This window comes from Dipodomys ordii, unplaced genomic scaffold, assembly GCF_000151885.1.
Source record: "Dipodomys ordii isolate 6190 unplaced genomic scaffold, Dord_2.0 Scaffold47, whole genome shotgun sequence".
NCBI lineage: Eukaryota > Metazoa > Chordata > Mammalia > Rodentia > Heteromyidae > Dipodomys > Dipodomys ordii.
In genome coordinates, this window is record NW_012267263.1 from 922,996 (window position 1) to 941,263 (window position 18,268).

At 41.4% G+C, this 18,268-nt stretch overlaps 1 protein-coding gene across 1 annotated transcript in view; it reads right to left on the reverse strand.

Annotated features, from left to right (window-relative positions):
- Window positions 1-18,268, reverse strand: part of Mertk (MER proto-oncogene, tyrosine kinase) — a gene marked incomplete at its 5' end in the record, with an annotated part of 118,799 nt that overhangs the window by 57,744 nt on the left and 42,787 nt on the right. The window contains 5 exons of the mRNA XM_013019713.1: window positions 895-1,078; window positions 6,072-6,187; window positions 9,912-10,072; window positions 10,162-10,193; window positions 16,522-16,547. Coding sequence (XP_012875167.1) covers window positions 895-1,078; window positions 6,072-6,187; window positions 9,912-10,072; window positions 10,162-10,193; window positions 16,522-16,547 — 519 coding nt within the window. The remainder of the gene's footprint in view (window positions 1-894; window positions 1,079-6,071; window positions 6,188-9,911; window positions 10,073-10,161; window positions 10,194-16,521; window positions 16,548-18,268) is intronic.

Sequence of the window (18,268 nt, forward strand, 5' to 3'; positions counted from 1 at the left end):
AGGAAGGAAGGAAGGAAGGAAGGAAGGAAGGAAGGAAGGAAGACAATGCTACCTTTATATAGTATATACAAGTTTTTAGTGGTACTGAAGTTTGAACTCACATACTGTACCACTTGAGCCACATCTCCAACCCTATTTGCATTGGTTATGTCCAAGCCAGCCTAGACTTTGATCCTCATATTTGTGCTTCCTTGTATGACTAGGATGACAGTCTTGGATGACAGATGTGTGCTTCTGCATTCAGCCTCTCTGCTTCTCCCATAGTTTGGAATCATAAGCAGATACCACCATCCGATCTATTGGTTGAAATCAAGTCTTGTGAACATGTTCATTTTATTTTATTTTATTGCTAGGGCTGGCTTTGAACCAAGATCCTCTGATCTCTGACTCTCAAGTAACTGATTATAGGCTTGAGCCACTGAACTATATCAGTACTAAATTTTTTTTTATTGGTTATGGGCATGAACTCTGTGTTTGTTTTGTTTTTTTTTTTGTTGGTCATGGGGCTTGAACTCTGGGCCTCGGTGCTGTCCTTCAGCTCTTCAGCTCAAGGCTACGCTCTACCACTTGAGCCACAGCACCACTTCCAGTTTTCTGATGGTTAATTGGAGATAAGAGTCTCACAGACTTTCCTTCCTGGGCTGGCTTTGAACTGCGATCCTCAGATCTCCGCCTACTGAGTAACTAGGATGACAGGCGTGAGCCACCAGCGCCCAGCAACTAAATCTTTTTAAATTACCAATATCTTCCTATTTTATTGGCCACATCAATATAATGTACCTCCAGACATGAAGTCCAAATAAGCAAAGTGAACACATCAAATCAGGTTACTGGAAAGCTTTGTTTGAGCCTATGCCATTGGAGGGAACATTTATCGTGGACCTCAGGAATTACCTCCTTCAGTTGTGCTGGCAGGAATCCAAGGGCTCACTGCAGACCAGCCTATTTCATTCATACAGGACATCCCAATGCTGTAGTTAGCCAGGGCCTGCAGCTGCTGGATGTGATACAGATGTGGTGAGGCTGAGGTGTTAAAAACCATGACTGAGCCATTACTCAGTGGATCTACTTCCTTCACCTAAATGAAGAGTAAAAATGTAGGCCAGCATTAGTAAGGTGGTGGGTATGTCAGATACGGACACACAGTGTTTAGTTCCTCTGTAGCAGGGGAAGGACCTGCTTCCGGTCAGGATACACATGGTTTCTCACGGGTATTGCTGTGTGTTACTCATGGTACAGGGACAACCACAGTCTAGACTACAAGGGGTCTCATTGCAACAGGTAACGATCAAGAAATTATCATTACAATATTACATGTTTATAACCTGGTACTAGACAGTAAAGTAGCTTACAATTAAAGTGGCTCTAAAATAAAGTACTCAAAATAACATAGCCTTCTCTTAGGCCCACCACAATTCTGAGAATTATTCTGTTAATGTTTTATTTTGTTTGTACAGTCATTAGGATTGAACCCAGAGCCTGGTGCATGCTACACAAGTGCTCTACAATTCAGTTACATTTCAGCTCTCTCTCTCTTTTTTAATCTTTATCTTGAGACAGGACTCAATAGCTAAGTTGCCCAGATGGGCCTCAGACTTGCAGTCTTCTTTGCCTCGGCCTCCTTAGTAGCGTGGCTTATAGATGCGCCTGGAATACAAGCCACTGTCTCCAGCAAAACTCTACTCTTCCCATTACCTAACCTCCGGGTCATGCTCTTGCCTTGGGGCTAGTTTTAGTAGCGTGTACTGTATCCTTACTGCTCTCTGCTGCCCTAGGAATTCAACACAAAAGCATGCATAGATAGTGTACATTTTACGGTATTTAGGTACAATGGGAAGAAACAGAAAGGGTCATTCATATCTCACGTAGCAAACCTGTCTCCAAATTTCCTTTAAACATGTATTTCCTCTTCTTTCCCTCCATGAGTCGTCCCACACCTCCCTCCAAATCTGTTTGTCCAGCATGAGAGAAATTCTTGGCAAAACAGGTTTCCCACTACATGTGCACCCCCCCCAAAAAAATTCAACAATGTGTAGTATTTATAACATCAGAGGACTCAAGCATTGATGGCTCACACCTGTAATCCTAGCTTCTCAGGAAATTGAGATCTGAGAATTATAGTTTGAAGCCAGTTTAGGCACTTAAGTCTATGAGACTCTTATCTCCAATTAACCATCAAAAAGCCAGAAGTGGAGCTGTAGCTCAAGTGGGAGTGCTACCCTTGATTGAAAAAGTTAAAGGACAGTACCCTGACCTAGAATTCAAGCCCTAGACTGCCACCCCCCCCAAAAAAAAATCATAGGAGGCAGAATAATATTAGGTAAATTATGAGGATAATTATGAGGATGCATTTAGGGATGTGGATATCCATTGTTGCTATTTTGAGATGTATGTTTGAAATTTAGAGCAAGAGGCCATAAATAAATATTTTAGAATCCCAATCTCCTGGAAATACGATGATGATGGTTATGGGGACTGAGTCCCACCTCTGACTCAGACCCTGTGGGTGACAGGAAGGTACCAGTTGGCCCTGAGAAGCCATCTGAGGAGAAATAAAGGTCATGTGCTTATCTCGGGGGTGGCTGTTGGCAGAAGTGACTTTTTGTTCTTTCACATTGGAGTATGCAACTACTTCCTGGTGACAAACCACTAAAACTAAGGAGGAAGGTGTTGGCTCTCTGCCTCCATTCCATTTCCGGAGCCATACCCAGGGCATTTCCAGGCACAGTGACAGTTTTTGACAGTATGTTCCTAGAAGAAGGGGTTTCCATATTGGTCCTTCTCTGTGGACCCCAGGGAAGAAGGGGGCATGAAATGGCAAGAAGTACATGGAAAGTTAAAAATAGAAATGGAATCTGGGACCCAAAAATGGGTGAAAAAAAGGAACTAACATCAGGACCAAAGGAAACGAGAGGGTGTGTCCTGCTAGTACATGGGCCTGAATCTCATCCAAAACATTCATTTGTTACCCAGTCAGAGTTTAAAATTGTAATGAACGGCAAAACCATACTTGGTTCCTTCAGGAGTGGGAAGACACAAGCAACAGAATATAAAAATGTAACTTCTAAAAGCCATGGAAACTAACCCCAGCAGGACTGTTGAGAAAATAAAGGATGCTCAACTGCATATGAATTTGAGATCAATAGCATAAAGTTTCAGTGTGAACAAAGCACAAGATCGCTTGTGGAATTTAGCAGGATGTCCTGTATTCATATTTGCTAAGCTAGTAATCCTACCAGAAATGGAAAGGAGGATGGGTGTGGGCAGGCAGGGCTAGCTGGTGGGGCAAGGACTGAATAATCCCATCCACCACACATCCAAAGTGGGCAGCAGAAGCCTCTGATTTGGCTGTCCAAGATGATAATTTATCTCAGGTGCCACGGCACAGCCACTGAAGCTTATTTTTATTTATTTTGATTTTTTGAACTCAGAACTTGAGTGCTTTTTTCTTTAGCCTTTTTTAAAAAAAATTTTTTTTAACCAGTCCCGGGGCTTGAATTCTGAGCCTGGGCACTGTCCCTGAGTTCCTTTTGTTCAAGGTAAGTGCTCTATCACTTGAGCTACAACACCACTTCTGGCTTTTTTGAGTGGTTTACTGGAGATAAAGAGTCCCACAGAATTTCCTGCCTGGGCTGGCTTTGAAAAGCAATCCTCAGATTTGGGCCTCCAGAGTAGCTAGGATTACAGATGTGAGCCACTGGTGCCTGGCTTCCTTAGTCTTTCTACCCAAGGCTCTCCCACTTAAGCCACAGCTCCACTTCCAGCTTTTTGGCAGTTAAATGGAGATACAAGCCTCACATACTTTCCTGCCTGGACTGGCTCTGAACTATAATCCTCAGATCACAGCCTCCTGAGTAGCTGGTGGCATGAGCCATCAGTGCCTGGCCAGCTAATATGTGAGCATCTTTCACCTTCCAGGTCTACTCTCTCAAAATGGCAGTGCTGCTCAATCTTCCTGAAGTTATCTACTCCCCATGAGAAGGACGCTGAGTGCCCCGCCCCTTAGACTCTTGGAAGAGTTCAGCACTTGGTAAAAGTTTTAAGAAAGGCTGGCTCATTATGTTCAGATACAAAAGACTACTTCCAAGCCTGGTTGTTCCTAGCTACAGAGCTCTGAATTGGCATGTAACAAGACCTAAAAGATATTGATTGGTTATAATGTGATACTATGTGACATAACGGCTAATTTGTTGTATACCCAACAAATTAGATCACTTAGATGAAATGATCAAAGTCCTAGAAACACACAAACTACCATATAATAAATAAATATTAAACTAAAACCCTATAAAGAAAAGCCTAGGACAGAATGGTTTCACTGACACATCCATAACTTCCTCAAAGAAGCAGAAGGACTTTATTATAAAATAAAACCATCAGCACATGATGCCAAAGAAAAAGCAGTAGGAAGAAAACGACACATCAGTATCTCTTATAAATATAGACAAAATCAGATGATGATGGTTGTGAAGAGTTGAAGTAACTCCATTTTGAGGCAGCGGCCATTCTGTCATTTATGTTAAATTATGAGTGACCTAAAGCAAACATAAATTCCAGGAACTAACCTGTCTGTGTTGAAGTTAACCAGAGCTCACATAAATCCCAAGGACAGAGTTATTTGTGGCCACAAACTCCCCTCACTTCACAGATACCCCCTGCCCTTTATTGCCCTAGCCCAAATGGTCTGATAACCCCCTACTGCCCTTTATTGCCCTGGCCCAAATGATCTGATAACCCCCTATCACCCCTTATCGCCCTAGAATGTCCTATTAACACATCTGGTTGCTGTAACTTTGTGGTTTTTGCCTTTATAAGCCCTGTGAAATTTCAGTTCAGGGCTTCCTCCTAAGCTCCACTGAGTCGGTGTGTTGTTGTTTTGTTTTAAGACAGTATCCCTGGTAAGGAATTGTAGAGATAGGAAGAGTTCCTAAATCTTATTTGGGAGATTGGAGTTCTTGGGAGGTTTGTAAGCAGTGTTGGGTAATAATTAAGCAAGGCTGGGTGGGGGTGGTAGGGTGAGGGTAAAGGCTATTTTGGGGATAATACATGTTTTTATTCCTCAGAGAAGGAACAGCTGCTAGATAAAGAGTAGGAGGCACCAAGGGCAAAGAAATTCATTCTAGTTGGTATTAAAAACATCATGTCAACACAAAATTCTTTGGAAGTCACTTCTCTTAAGTCAATTTTGACATGACTGGCCTGTACTGAGTTATCATTTTAATGAATAAGATACTGGAGAAACTAATAATTCTTATCCCTGCCATGTGATTAAGTACAAGGCAGAACACATTTGCATTGTCCTTGGATGATCTCTGGGTGTTTAGAAACCCACTTCTATACAACATGTCTCTCCTGACTATACAGCAAGCCAGTTGTGCTCAGCTCTACTGTTGGCATCAGATCTTCCTCGGTTTGAACTGCAGGCTGCTGCTCACAGGCTGAATGAGCTCTCTGAGCCTGTGGGGCTGGTGTGTCCTAAGTAAGATAACATATGCAATATACCTGGACCTTGAGGACACTCATTCAACAGTAGTATTAGTGCTTTGATGAAATAGGAGAAGAAATCTCACATCATGACAGGGATTATTTTAGGCTGACTAACCTAGTTATTTCACCACTGTTTCATACAAATTTAGGTAGCTGTTAGGAAGGGCTAAAGAACCTACAGGCTTATAACCTTCTGGCTAATGTGCCACATTTACTGTCACAGGTGACTTACGTCTTGAATGAAGAGACACACTAGGGAGCCCCTGGCTTTCCGAACTCCTGGTTAAGATTTAGGGAGATGTTTTTGTGATTACCAATTACTTCTCCCTGGTCTCCTGATATTCTCCCTTGGAAACATGCTTCTCTTCTAGCTGAGTCCTGGACCAGGCATAGGAGGAAGCAACATTGTACACAAAGCACCATGAGGCAGGGTAGGATGGTAGATGATGCCTGGGGAGAACAAGGGATTCTGGACAAAAGTGGAGGTGGAGACATCTACTCAGGGCTGCCCTGGGAAGGAAAGAAAACCAGGGAGCTCCATCAAGAGCCAACCCACAACTTCCCTCTACATCCTGGAGGATTACCTGAATGCTGCAGTTCTTAAATGGAGAGTAGCCATCAAACCCCGGGACCCAGGAGATCAGAATGCTATGTGCTGTACTGTTGTGGATGAAGACTTCAGTTGGTGGAGAGGGAATTGCTAGATAAAAACAAACACACATGCTTAAATCAAGAGAGGCCACAGCTACCAAATGGTCATATTAAGACAATATATTCTGAGATTAGCAAAAGGAAGGACACTCCTTCAAGAGGACCACTTAGGCTTGGGGGGTAATTAGCCTGTGAGCAGACTTTCAGCAATGGCATGGTCCTGCTTGGACCTGAGAAGTGGAACACAGATCCACTTTTCTGCTTTCTGATGAAGTAAGGAGACCTTTTAACTAGAAAAGAACACGGAGATACCCATGTCCTTCACTCAGTAAGCATTCTTGACCCTTCTGTGAGGGCACAAGGGCAGTGATGAAGCGCTTCACTCTGTCCTTGTAGAGAGCAGGAGACTCAGTTACCACAGATAAGATTTCATCCTGTGCCCAAAAGAGTCATGTCACTGGGGTGCGTGTGTGTGTGTGTGTGTGTGTGTGTGTGTGTGTGTGTGTGTGTGACTTTCCAAGCCTAGAAGACGTGTGAGTCAATTAAAGCAAAAGCCAATTGCATCTGCTGGGGAAGGTGTATGTAGTATAACGTCTGTGCAATGCCTTTAGGCACATTTGGGACAAAGACTTCTCCATCAGTTAGAATACAAGAACGCCCTGCATTGGGAAAATCTTACCTCTTTGTACTAAGTTTAATTACTCATAATAATTATCATAGGAAATGATGGCAAACATTTTCTGGGCTTACTGTGTGCCAGGTACTTCATGGACTTTCTTCATTTGAATATTACTTGGACCTTACTGGACAGTCTTACAATCCCTCCTAACATACGAGGGTAGTGAACAGCAAAGTTAAAAGTGTGTCAAAGATCATAGAGAGATGCTGGGTGCCAGTGACTCATGCCTGTAATCCTAGTTACTCAGGAAGATGAGATCTGAGGATTGCAGTTCAAAGCCAGCCCAGGCAGGATGGTCCATGAGACTCTTATCTCTAATAAAATATTTAAAAAGCCAAAAGTGGAGCTGTGGATCAAGTGGCAGAGTACTTGCCTTGAGCACAAGAAGCTCAAGGCTAGTGCTCATGCCAAAAATTCAAGCCCTAGGACCAGCACAAAGAAAAAGAAGAAAGAAGGAAAGATGCAAGGAAGGAAGGAAGGAAGGAAGGAAGGGAGAGAAAGATAGACAGGCGGACAGAAAGAAAGAAAGAAAGAAAAGAAAGAAAGAGAGAGAGAAAGGAAAGAAAGAAAGAGAGAGAAAGGAAAGAAACAGAAAGACAGGAAGGAAGGAAGGAAGGAAAGAAGGAAAGAAGGATGGAAGGAAGACAGGTTATAAACAGTAGAACAGGAACTTGAGCCCAAGTCTGCCTGGCTTCTAGGACATTGGTGGTCCACACGAAGGACAGCAAGCTGATTGTTAAGAGCACCTGGGAGGACCTGGGAGGCTGATTTACCATGGAACCAGCTGTAGGTCCCTGGGCACAGTTCCATGCCTGATCAGTTCTCTCCTTTACAAAGGGAGGATAGGAGTAGTACTGCTTTGTGGGCCTGTGGTGGGAATGAGGTAATACATGCAGCCAGGCTAGGTGTGGTGAAGTGCTGATGGAGAGAATGAGGTAAGGGGAGAAAGGAGCTGGGACTACATTAAGCACATACTGGATCCATGTTGAGGAGTGTGATTTTGTGAGTATAATTGTAGTCAGTGTATTGTTCCACTCAGTTTCCTAGGCAGATTATTTGTAGAACCTCCCTAAAGAATCTGCCTTTTGGGGAGGAGCGGGGAGGATTGGGTGGGGGGTCAGGGGGAGGATGGGAAGGGATGGGAAGGGGAAACAAAGGAGGATAAGAAATGCTTGATAAGAAATGTACTCATTATCTTGCCCATGTAATTGTAACCCTCTGTACAGTATTTTCACAATAAAAAAAAAAGAATCTGCCTTTTCCATATCAAAACTGGGCTACACAAGTCACAATAATAACAGTGTAAATGAGGGGAATCTTGGTTGCTCTGATAGAAAATTTAACATAAACAAAAGCTGAAAACAAGTTTTAGAAGCAGGATTTTAAACATGTGTGTGAAATATAAAATCAAATGCTTCTCATTTTATACATTTTTAAATTTTAAGAAGTTTATTATGTTCTAGGAAAAAGGATTTTACAAATTTGTACCCACTCACTAATTTCTGAAATTCCTAACATATCTTTTCAAATTGTAATAATGAGATTTGTAAAAGAGGAAGGAAGTTATATACTTCCTCTAGTATTCACTTTTGGTTTTTCATTTTATAAAAATTCCAATGAACGTTTAGAAAACACTCTGTTAGCCAGGCACTAGTGATTCATACCTGTAACACTCACTACTCAGACTGGACAGTAAAGTCCATGAGATTCCATTTCCAATTAAATGATGCAAAGTTGGACTAGAAGCATGGTTCAAAGGGTACAACACCAAATACAGTGAGCAAGCCAAGCAAGTCCACAGCCCCGAGTTTAAACTCTAATACTGGCCAAAAGGGAAAAGAAAACAAAGGAAAATATCCTCGCACAGTCTTTTGGTGGGGGAGGCAGTCCTGGGCTTGAACTCAGGGCTTGGGCACTCCCTGAGTTTCTTTTGCTCAAGGCTAGCATTCTACCACTTGAGCCACAGTGCCACCCCCAGCCTTTTCTGTTTATGTGGTACTGAGGTATAGAACCCAGGGTTTCATGCATGCTCAGCAAGCATTTTACCACTAAACCACATTCCCAGCCCCTTTCATCATCTTTAACAGGTTGAATCCTGAAACCAAAAAAATCAGCTCCTTGTTTACTCTAATTATATTCATAGTTTTTAATCTTATTCTGTATCTCCCCAGTCTTTATTATTTTTTAAAATACTTTATTATCTTCAAGTAGTTGCACAGAGGCCTAGCCTCTGACCATTATTAAGTATGCATTGTTGGCCTCTCCAAGGATCAGAGGGAGAAAATATGAACCCAATATTTACTTCTCAATACCTAAATTAGTATCAAATAGTAACACATACAATGTGTTTGAATTTCTCTGAAAACAAGCAAGATAACCTGCAAAGATATAAGACAGTATTTACTTGTAGGTTTTCCTTTTCTTTAAATTTTTGGGTGTCAATACCTTTGATTACAAGGTAGATGCATAGGAGCATCTTCAATAGCTTCGGGGAACATGGCCTTTGATTTTATTACTATAATTCAGGCCAAGCAAGCTTAGCCCTAGTGAAATCCAAGCTCAGGGAAAGCAAGAAAGAGAGGATATAGGGGAAAGATGGTCAGGGCTACTTCTCTCCCCAAAAGAGCAAATCTGCCCATCTCTCTGCTCCCAGATCCCCCCACCCCTCTAAGTCAACAGTTGACAGAGACTTGCATGAGACCCTGGTGACTCAGGAACAGAGCACATTCCCAAGATCAAGCTCTAAGTGACTCCATCCTCAGAGCTCTTCAAAGGGTGAATGAAGATAGGCATAAATAATCAAAAGCAAACATAAAAAGTTAATTTTTTTCCTGGACTAAACAGTACTAAACTAGCTAATATGTATCAAAGACTTAAAAGTCATGCACTGTTGTGAGGTGTTTTTTGTTTTTGTTTTTTTAATTCTCATTAAGTCTCAGCAATAATTGTCTCCAGTTTTCAAACACTGAAACCCAACAGATGAAGGGACTTGTTCAAGGTCACAAAGAAAGCAGTAGAAAAGCCTGGACTAAGGTAAGCTCTCATTGTGTCCTCCACCCCCAGGACACACCTGGGACACAGCCTTGCTGCTTACCTTTGATGTTGACCTGCACGCCTTTAGACACAGTCAGCCCTTTATCATTGTGGGCCTCACAACTGAAGACGGCCGTCTCTGTCAGACCTGGAGTAGAAGGACACCCGTAAGACCCACAGAAAAGGAACAGGCTGCTTTCTACCAGAAGCCTGTGGGTTATCCTTCTTCAATTTCTTGGTTCATGGCTTCAGACCAAACATGTAAAGTTAATTTAAAAGATGTGCAAACACCTGGGGTGGACCATAGGTACCAAAATAAGGCAGCCTTGGGCTCAGGAGGCAGCTGCTTTCATTTGCTCAGATCCTAAAGGCTGACATATTAGGCAATAAAACAGTATTGTTCACACTTAAGTTGCTATAAGCAGAAACAGGACCCACCAACCCCAACACCAAGAAAAGTAGTTGTTAGGCTCATCTAATCATCTGTTGCCTGGACTCACAGTACATATCATGGCACTATGCTAAGACACTCTGAATATCAAAGATTTAAAAATTTTAGACAATCTGTTGAAATTGTTTTTCTTTTGGTACACTGAAATTTGAATTCAGAACCTCATACTCATTTGATTTATGCTCCTTTACCATTTGAGTCACACCTCCAGCCCTGCTTTTGGTTGTTTTGGGTATGGAGTCTCATGGACTTTTCTGCCTGAAATGGCATCAAATCTTGATCCTCTGGATCTCAACTTCCTGAGTAGCTAGGATTATAGGGCAGAGCCACCAGGACTTAGATCATGAATCCTTTTTTTTTTGGGGGGGGGAGGGGTCCGGTCCTGGGGCCTGAACTCTGGGCCTGGGCACTGTCCCTCAGCTCTTCAGCTCAAGGCTAGCACTCTACCACTTGAGCCACAGTGCCACTTCCAGCTTTTTTCTGTTTGCTTATGTGGTGCTGAGGATGCCTTGCATGCCTCATGCATACAAGGCAAGTGCTCTACCACTGAGCCACCTTCCCAGCCCATGAATCCTTTTTTAATAGTAAAAATCAATTGGTTCACAAGGAATTATTATATGACTAAATCACTATACTAACTAAAAAAAGACTGATTTTTAACCATTGGAGGTTTGAAAGTATTTTAGCAATAGGAATAAATAACATTCATTAATTTTGGTTTGATTTTTTTTGGGGGGAGGGGGTCTGTCGTGGGGCCTGAACTCTGGGCCTGGGCACTGTCCCTCAGCTCTTCAGCTCAAGACTAGCACTCTACCACTTGAGTCACAGCGCCACTTCCGGCTTTTTTCTTTTTGCTTATATGGTGCTGAGGAATCGAACCCAGGGCCTCAGGCATGCAAGGCAAGTGCTCTACCACTGAGCCACCTTCCCAGCCCTAATATTCATTAATTTTAAATAGAAAAAATACCCAGTTCTTGGTTTCTAATATCATTCTCCAATAAAAATAACCATAGCTCCTTGGAGAAATGGAGATCTCTCACTAGAGCATAAATGATGTAAGATGAATGTGGAGTGAGGTATGGCACAAACATAGCATACAACAAACAGACACAGACAATGATTTGATTTATCATGTTATATATAGATACCCAGAACTGAGCTAAACAGCTCCCAGTGGGCTGGGCGCCAGGAACCCCCACACCCATACAGTATAATCCTAGCTACTTTCGAAGCTGAGATCTGAGGATCACAGTTCAAAGCCAGTCTGGGCAGGAAAGTCCATAAGACTCTTATCTCCAATTAGCCACCAAAACAAACAAACAAAATAACTGGAAGAGGAGTTATGGCTCACGTAGTAGAGTGTTAGCCTTAGGCAAAAAAAAAAAGCTCAAGGATAGCGCCCAGGGAAGTGGTGCTGTGCTCAAGTGGTAGAGCGCTCACCTTTAGTTGAAGAGCACAGGGACAGTACCCAAACCCCAAGTTCAAGTCTCAGGTCCAGCACTTGCGTGCGCGCGCGCGTACACACACACACACACACACACACACACCCCTTTCAATGGATAAGATTACAATTTGAACAAGAAAATAAAGTAGCATTAAATTATAACCCAAAGTATAAAATAAATATCCATGAATATGGATTATTTAAAATATAACAATTAAATTAAGTAGGAGAAAATAGTCAAATCTCCCATAGAGAAGGACTTCAATAGTCTACTTAGATACCCCTTCCTTGAGGAAGTGGAGCATAACTCCCCTCTCTCTAAATGTGGGCTGCACATAGTGACATCCTTCCAAAGAATATAGTAGAGAGAGGGGAAAGAAGGAAAACTTCAGAATGGAGAAACTGACAAACACTTGGGACAGATCATTACAGGTCATGCTAACAGTGACAATCCTGTAGACAGAATGCATCTTAGTGTGCTGTGATGAGAATGACATCTAGAGTCTTCCTCTTTACAGTAAAAACCTCAGTCTAATCATGAAAAAGTATCAGGCAGGTCCAAGTTGTATTACTTTCTACAAAACATCTGACCAGTAATCTTCAAGACCCCTCAAGGTCAGGTGAAACAGAAAGAGGGCTAAGGAGACAAAGATGACTAAATTGAATGTGATATCCTACAGGAGAATGATGGAAGGGTTTGTGAAACTGATCAAGATGTATTGTATATATAAATGGACATGTTAAATCCAAACCCCTTTGTACAACTATTTGAAGATAATAAATAAAAAGAGGGAAAAAACTAATAAATTTGAACCCGAACTAGTATCAGGCTACCTGAATTAATATATCAATTGTAACAAATATTTCATACTTATATAAGATGCTGTATTGTATTAATAATAGGGAAGGTAGATTTATGAGACTTCCCTATACTATCTCTGCAGCTTTCTTTTAGTCTGAAATGATTCCAAAATTTAGCAGGTTACTTTTTAAAATATAGCTAGATATACTACTTCATGGAATCTGAAAACTTCTATATCTCTGGTACATGATGAAGCTAAAGCCATAACAGTTTTGAAAATGTATCCCTATTTGCTTTTACTTGAAAGGGCTATTTTGTTTTCTTCCATTTGTCTACTTGGGTGTGGAATTTTCCATCTGATTATTTTTAAATTTAAAGCTTGTCACTAATGGAGTGATTAAATATTTGAAAAATGGAAGGGAAAAACTGTTGCAGAAAAAGGCCAGTAAAAGGCTGTTCTAGGGTGGATGCAGCAGCCACTGCTGTTCAGGACAGAGGCTAGGGGGTCGCTGTGTGGCACAGGGTCTTGCCTGGGAGAAAATGTAAGAAAAAAATGCAAAGCTGGTCCCTTTTACATCAGTCCTTCTCCTGAGGAGTTAATGTGCATGCATACATACAAAATAAATCAGAATTAATAAGTTTCTGTTACTTTCCACTCAGAAGTTCTCTCTAGTGTCTGATTTTACTGACTAGATAGGACCTCAAGAAAGAACTAAACCCATGTCTCTCTGTCTAAGGATTCTGTGGTGACTTTTCCTTTCTCTAAAAAACAAAACAAAACAAAACATTATGCTGAGAATATGACAGTTATTTCATGGTGTTTTAATTTTCCAAGATGAGGAGTATTTCCTTCTGACAGGAGGGAAATCCTAAATAGTAAAATTTCAGATAGGAACTCTATCTTTTCATATTTTGGTCATTTCCAAGGAAAAGATGAAACTGATCCTCACCACTGTGTTATTTCAAGAGGAGAAATATTCATCTCAAGCCCATCAATAAAGAGTACTTGGGAATACTCTGACTCAGGAGTCTATATTCTCTGCTTATATTCTTTCCAAAGAATTGTGGAAAATAGATGTAGCCTCTTATATATTTTATTCATTCATATTCTAATTTTTCATAATTTGAAAGGCTGCAAAGAACATAATTTGAATATGTGGACATCAACATGGCCACTGAAATCTGCCTTCAGGAATAGGTTTCAACCATTAATTTTCTACTTCGCCCTGAGAGTTTTATCCTGTAGTATACAGGTGAATGTTGGAGACTCATTAGTTATTAACCTTAAAATGGGATGTAGCTCAGTGGTAAAGGGCATGCTTAGTGTTCATAAGGCACGGTGTTCCATCTACAACATCAAAAACAACAACAACAAAGCTCAGTGATACCTCATAACTACAAATACATATGTATTCATTGAAACTGAAATTTTGTCTTCAACTGGATTGATTATACTTATAATTATTAATTAGGACACAACTGATACTAAAGATAACATGAGTAATTATTAAATATAGTATGCTCAATTTTATTGGAAGAATAACTGCTTTACTGGACAACATTTCAAAACTTCTGTCATTGCAGTGGTCTAGAAACCTCCATGATATAAACTCCAGACAATATAAAACATCAGCCATTATCAAAATGTGATCTAGAGATGCCTTAGAATTCCAACACCCTCTTAGTTCTCAAAATGAAAACACTTTTCATAATACTAAGTTGTTATTTCTCCTTTCCAGTCTCAATATCTTAAGACATAATGGAATGTACCAGAAAAATTTCCAGAAGTTATATGATTAGCCAACAGTATATGTGCTTATGTATTAGTGTGTTTTAAAGATTTTCTTTTTAGGGCATGGGTGTAGTTCAGTGGTATAGCATTTGCCTAGCAAGCTTAAGGCTTTCAATTCAACTCCTGGCACTAGACAAAACAAACAAACAAAAAAACTCACTTTTTCCATTTATACAAATCCACATATACAAAAACATTTAGTTCATAACAATTTTTAACACTATAAAGGGATCCTGAGACTAAAGCCTTTGAGAGCTGATATGCTATGGTGTTTCCAAGGGGGAAAGAAAAGTACTCTTTTTGTAAAGAGAGGGAGAGGTGAGAGGGAAAAGGGTGGCAAAAGACCTAGCATAGTATTGGTCAGGTGTTGATTTTACAATAGAAGATTCATGGGAAACATACACAGAGGATGAGGATCAACATACTGACCTTCTCAGCTACCGTGTGGGCTCCATGACATTGACTCTCTAACCTAGTGTGGGATCACAGTCTGCTGGCCTCTATGAGACTGACCCTCTAAGCTGCAGTGTGGACTCATGGTCTGCTGGTCTCCATGTCAAAGTCAGGCCTCTGACATTTTGCCTTTACACACTGGAATATAACTTCCAAGCTTTAAGTTTCTGAGTTCCCATAAGACATTTGATCAGGTTTGATGAACTTGCAAAACTTGGTTCTCATTTAGAATAATCAGCTTTGGTACAAAAAAATAAGTCAAGAAGCTACAGGGAGTCATTAACTACATTTTGTGTGCGTATGTTGGGGGGATATTTGGAGGTTAAAGCCCATCATTTGACTTCAAATACTCTAATCAGAACTCTCAGTAAACACTTGGGGACAAACTCCACCCACACTGAACTGGTGATAAGGGGAGAAAAGCAGGCTTCGTGGCAACACAGCAGGGGGTTTGTTTCATTGAGACCCACTGAGCAGTTGTGTATCATAAAGGAGGGTAATCCTGGCTCACTGGGGGCTTATTGATGCTCAAATGAAACTGGTCATGGGACATATGACTTGAGGTCAAGAAGGAAGTCATTTTTCCTCCCTGTGTTTCTTTCCAAAGTGTACACCAGGTCAGAAAAACAATTTTCAGCAAATGTCCTGGCACAAGCACCCACACACAAGTGCCACATGACCTGTTAGACCACTTCCCACATGGTCACGTGATTGAGGCCAGAACGCCAAATGGATGCCAACTGAACGAAATGGAAACCCATCCAAACCAAAGTGAACCTTCTCCAACATGACACAGGAATATAAGGTCCAACAGAGTCTTTTTTATCCCCCTCCTCACCCCCAGAACAAATCAAGGGCCTGGTTCATACTTGGCAAACACTCTATCACTGAGCTACATTCCCAGCATTGATTTTTTTTTTCCAGTTAAACACTATTTGGTTTAATAGCACTGTCTTCCTGACTACAGACTTGTGTATGAGCCTGGATTGTCTATGTGCACCCTGGGAGAAGCCAGCAGCTCCTTTTCTTTCGCCTGTTCCCCTCTGGGAATGAACAATATCATTACCTCAGACTGGAATAGACCCAGGTATCTTACAGCCCAAATGCTTGTGGCTTCCAGGGAGAAAAACATCCACCCTCACCTTCATTTCTAACGTCTCCACCCTCCCTCCCACTATACCCTGAATGCCACAGGTCCCAGGGGTATACTTCACAGTCCACACTGGCTAGCCTGGCCCCCTCCCCTGGGCCACCCCTCTATAGTAAAAAGTTCCTCTCAGCTCAGCTCTAGGGTGATGATTCATGCCTCTTTTGCTTAGTCCTCTGCTAGTATGAAAAAAAATAGCCAGTGACACAGATCTGAAAGATATTTTTGAGGGACATTGGATAACAGGATGTTCTCTTGAGGGGAGGACAATGGTAACTGGGGAGGGAGTGGTTTCAAAGGGCACAGTTCTGGACTAAACAGGCCTGAAAATTCACTAGATACATTTACTGCTCCTTCATTTTTAAATTCTAGTGTCCATCTTTCTACCAGAGGAAGTAACAATAAGAACATGAAGTTCTATATCAGTTCCAAGCTTTCTATGTGGTCTGCATGCATTATTCAATATAGAGCACTCACTCACTGTGTGCCAGACATTTGCCAGGAACTTGGGATACACAAACTCTGTGCAGCAATCAGAGGCTCTGCCCTTAGACAATTCACATTTTCACCCAATAAATGGACAATAATCTTGACAAGTAAGTTGAATGCTGTGTCAGAAGGTAATAAGCAAGCATGATAGAAAAACTTGGGGAAACAGGTTGTAATTTTTAAGTAAGGAGAAGGGTTAGAAGTAATCCCTAGAGAAATGGCTTCTACAGCACTGTGGTTCAAGTGGTAGAGTGCTAGCCTTGAGCAAACAAAGCTCAGGGACAGTGGCTAGGTCCTCAAGGGTTCAAGCCCCAGGACTGGGAAAAAAGAGAGAAAGACAGAGACACAGAGAGAGAAAGAGAAAGAGAGAGAGAGAGAGACAGAGACAGACAGACAGACAGACAGACAGAGAGACATGACTTCTACAAAAAAGACTTGGAGTGAAAGAATGGGCCAAGTTGTTACTGAGGTCCTAAGGAGGCTATTAGCCAAAAAAAAAAAAAGGTTGGAGATTACTTTGTTGCTTTGTTTTTTTTTTCCAGACTAGGGTGGGAACCTGGAACTTTGAGCAGAGATCTGACATGATTTGACTTGTATTCAGTATCGTTCTAGCTGCTGAATGGAGAACAGACTTGGAGCAAGCAGGTTTCTTAACACTTTAGATTATTTTTCCTGATTATAAAATGAGTATGGAAAATGCCTAACTAAACCAAAGCTTGCTATGTGATTCAATGCTTTCTTTAGAGGAAGCACTATGAGAATTGTGAACTGATTTGCATAAATTCAAATTATTATTGTTATTAGTATTAGAGGGAACGTTCATAATGACATCCAATAAACAACTAGCTTTACTCAAATTTGAGAAGTGATTTCTGTATAAAATAAATATTGTTTTTATTTATTTTTGGTCGGTTGTGGGGTTTGAACTCAGGGCCTGGGCACTGTCCCTGAGCCTCTTTGTGCTCAAGGCTCTAATACTTGAGCCACAGTTCCATTTCTGGTTTTTGAGTGGTTAATTAGAGATAAGAGTCTCATGGGGACTTTTCTGCCTGGGCTGGCTTCAAACCTCTATCCTCAGATCTCAGCCTTCTAAGTGAGTAGCTTAGGATTATAAGTGTGAGCCAATGGTGCCCAGTGCCTGGTGCCTTTTTTGAGCAGTGATTTAGGGAAGTATTGGCCTGGACTAACTTCTGTCTTAATCCAGGGTGACTACTGATAGAGGTACAGGTGTAATCCTAGCTACTCAGGAGGCTAAGAGCTGAAGATTGTGGTTCAAGGCAAGAAAGTCCATGAGACTTTTTTTTTTTTTGTCCTGGGATTCGAACTCTGCGTCTGGGCACTGATCCTGAGCATTTTAGCTCAAGGTGAGCATTCTACCACTTGAGCCACAGCATCATTTCTGGTGCTCTGGTGGTCATTTGGAGATAAGAGTCTCACAGACTTTCCTGCCCAGGCTGGCTTTGAACCACAATCTCAAATCTCAGCCTCCTGAGTAGCTAGGATTATTCCGGTGCACAGCCATGAGACTCTTTTTATCTCCAATTAACCAGCAAAAAGCGGAAAGTAGAGTATGGCTCGAGTATTAAAGTGTCAACTTTGAGTGAAAAAGCTAAGGGATTGTGCCCAGGTCCTGAGTCCGAGACCTAGTACCAGCAATAAAAATTTTAAATATAAAGAAAAAATAACCAGAAAAATCACAAGTCAACCTCTGTTTAAAAAAGGTAGCTCAAGCAGTCTGGAGGGTCCTTAGAAAGCTAAAGATTGACCTCCCTTACGACCCAGTCATACCACTTCTAGGCATCTACCCTGAACAACAGGAACCAATATACAAGGACACGTG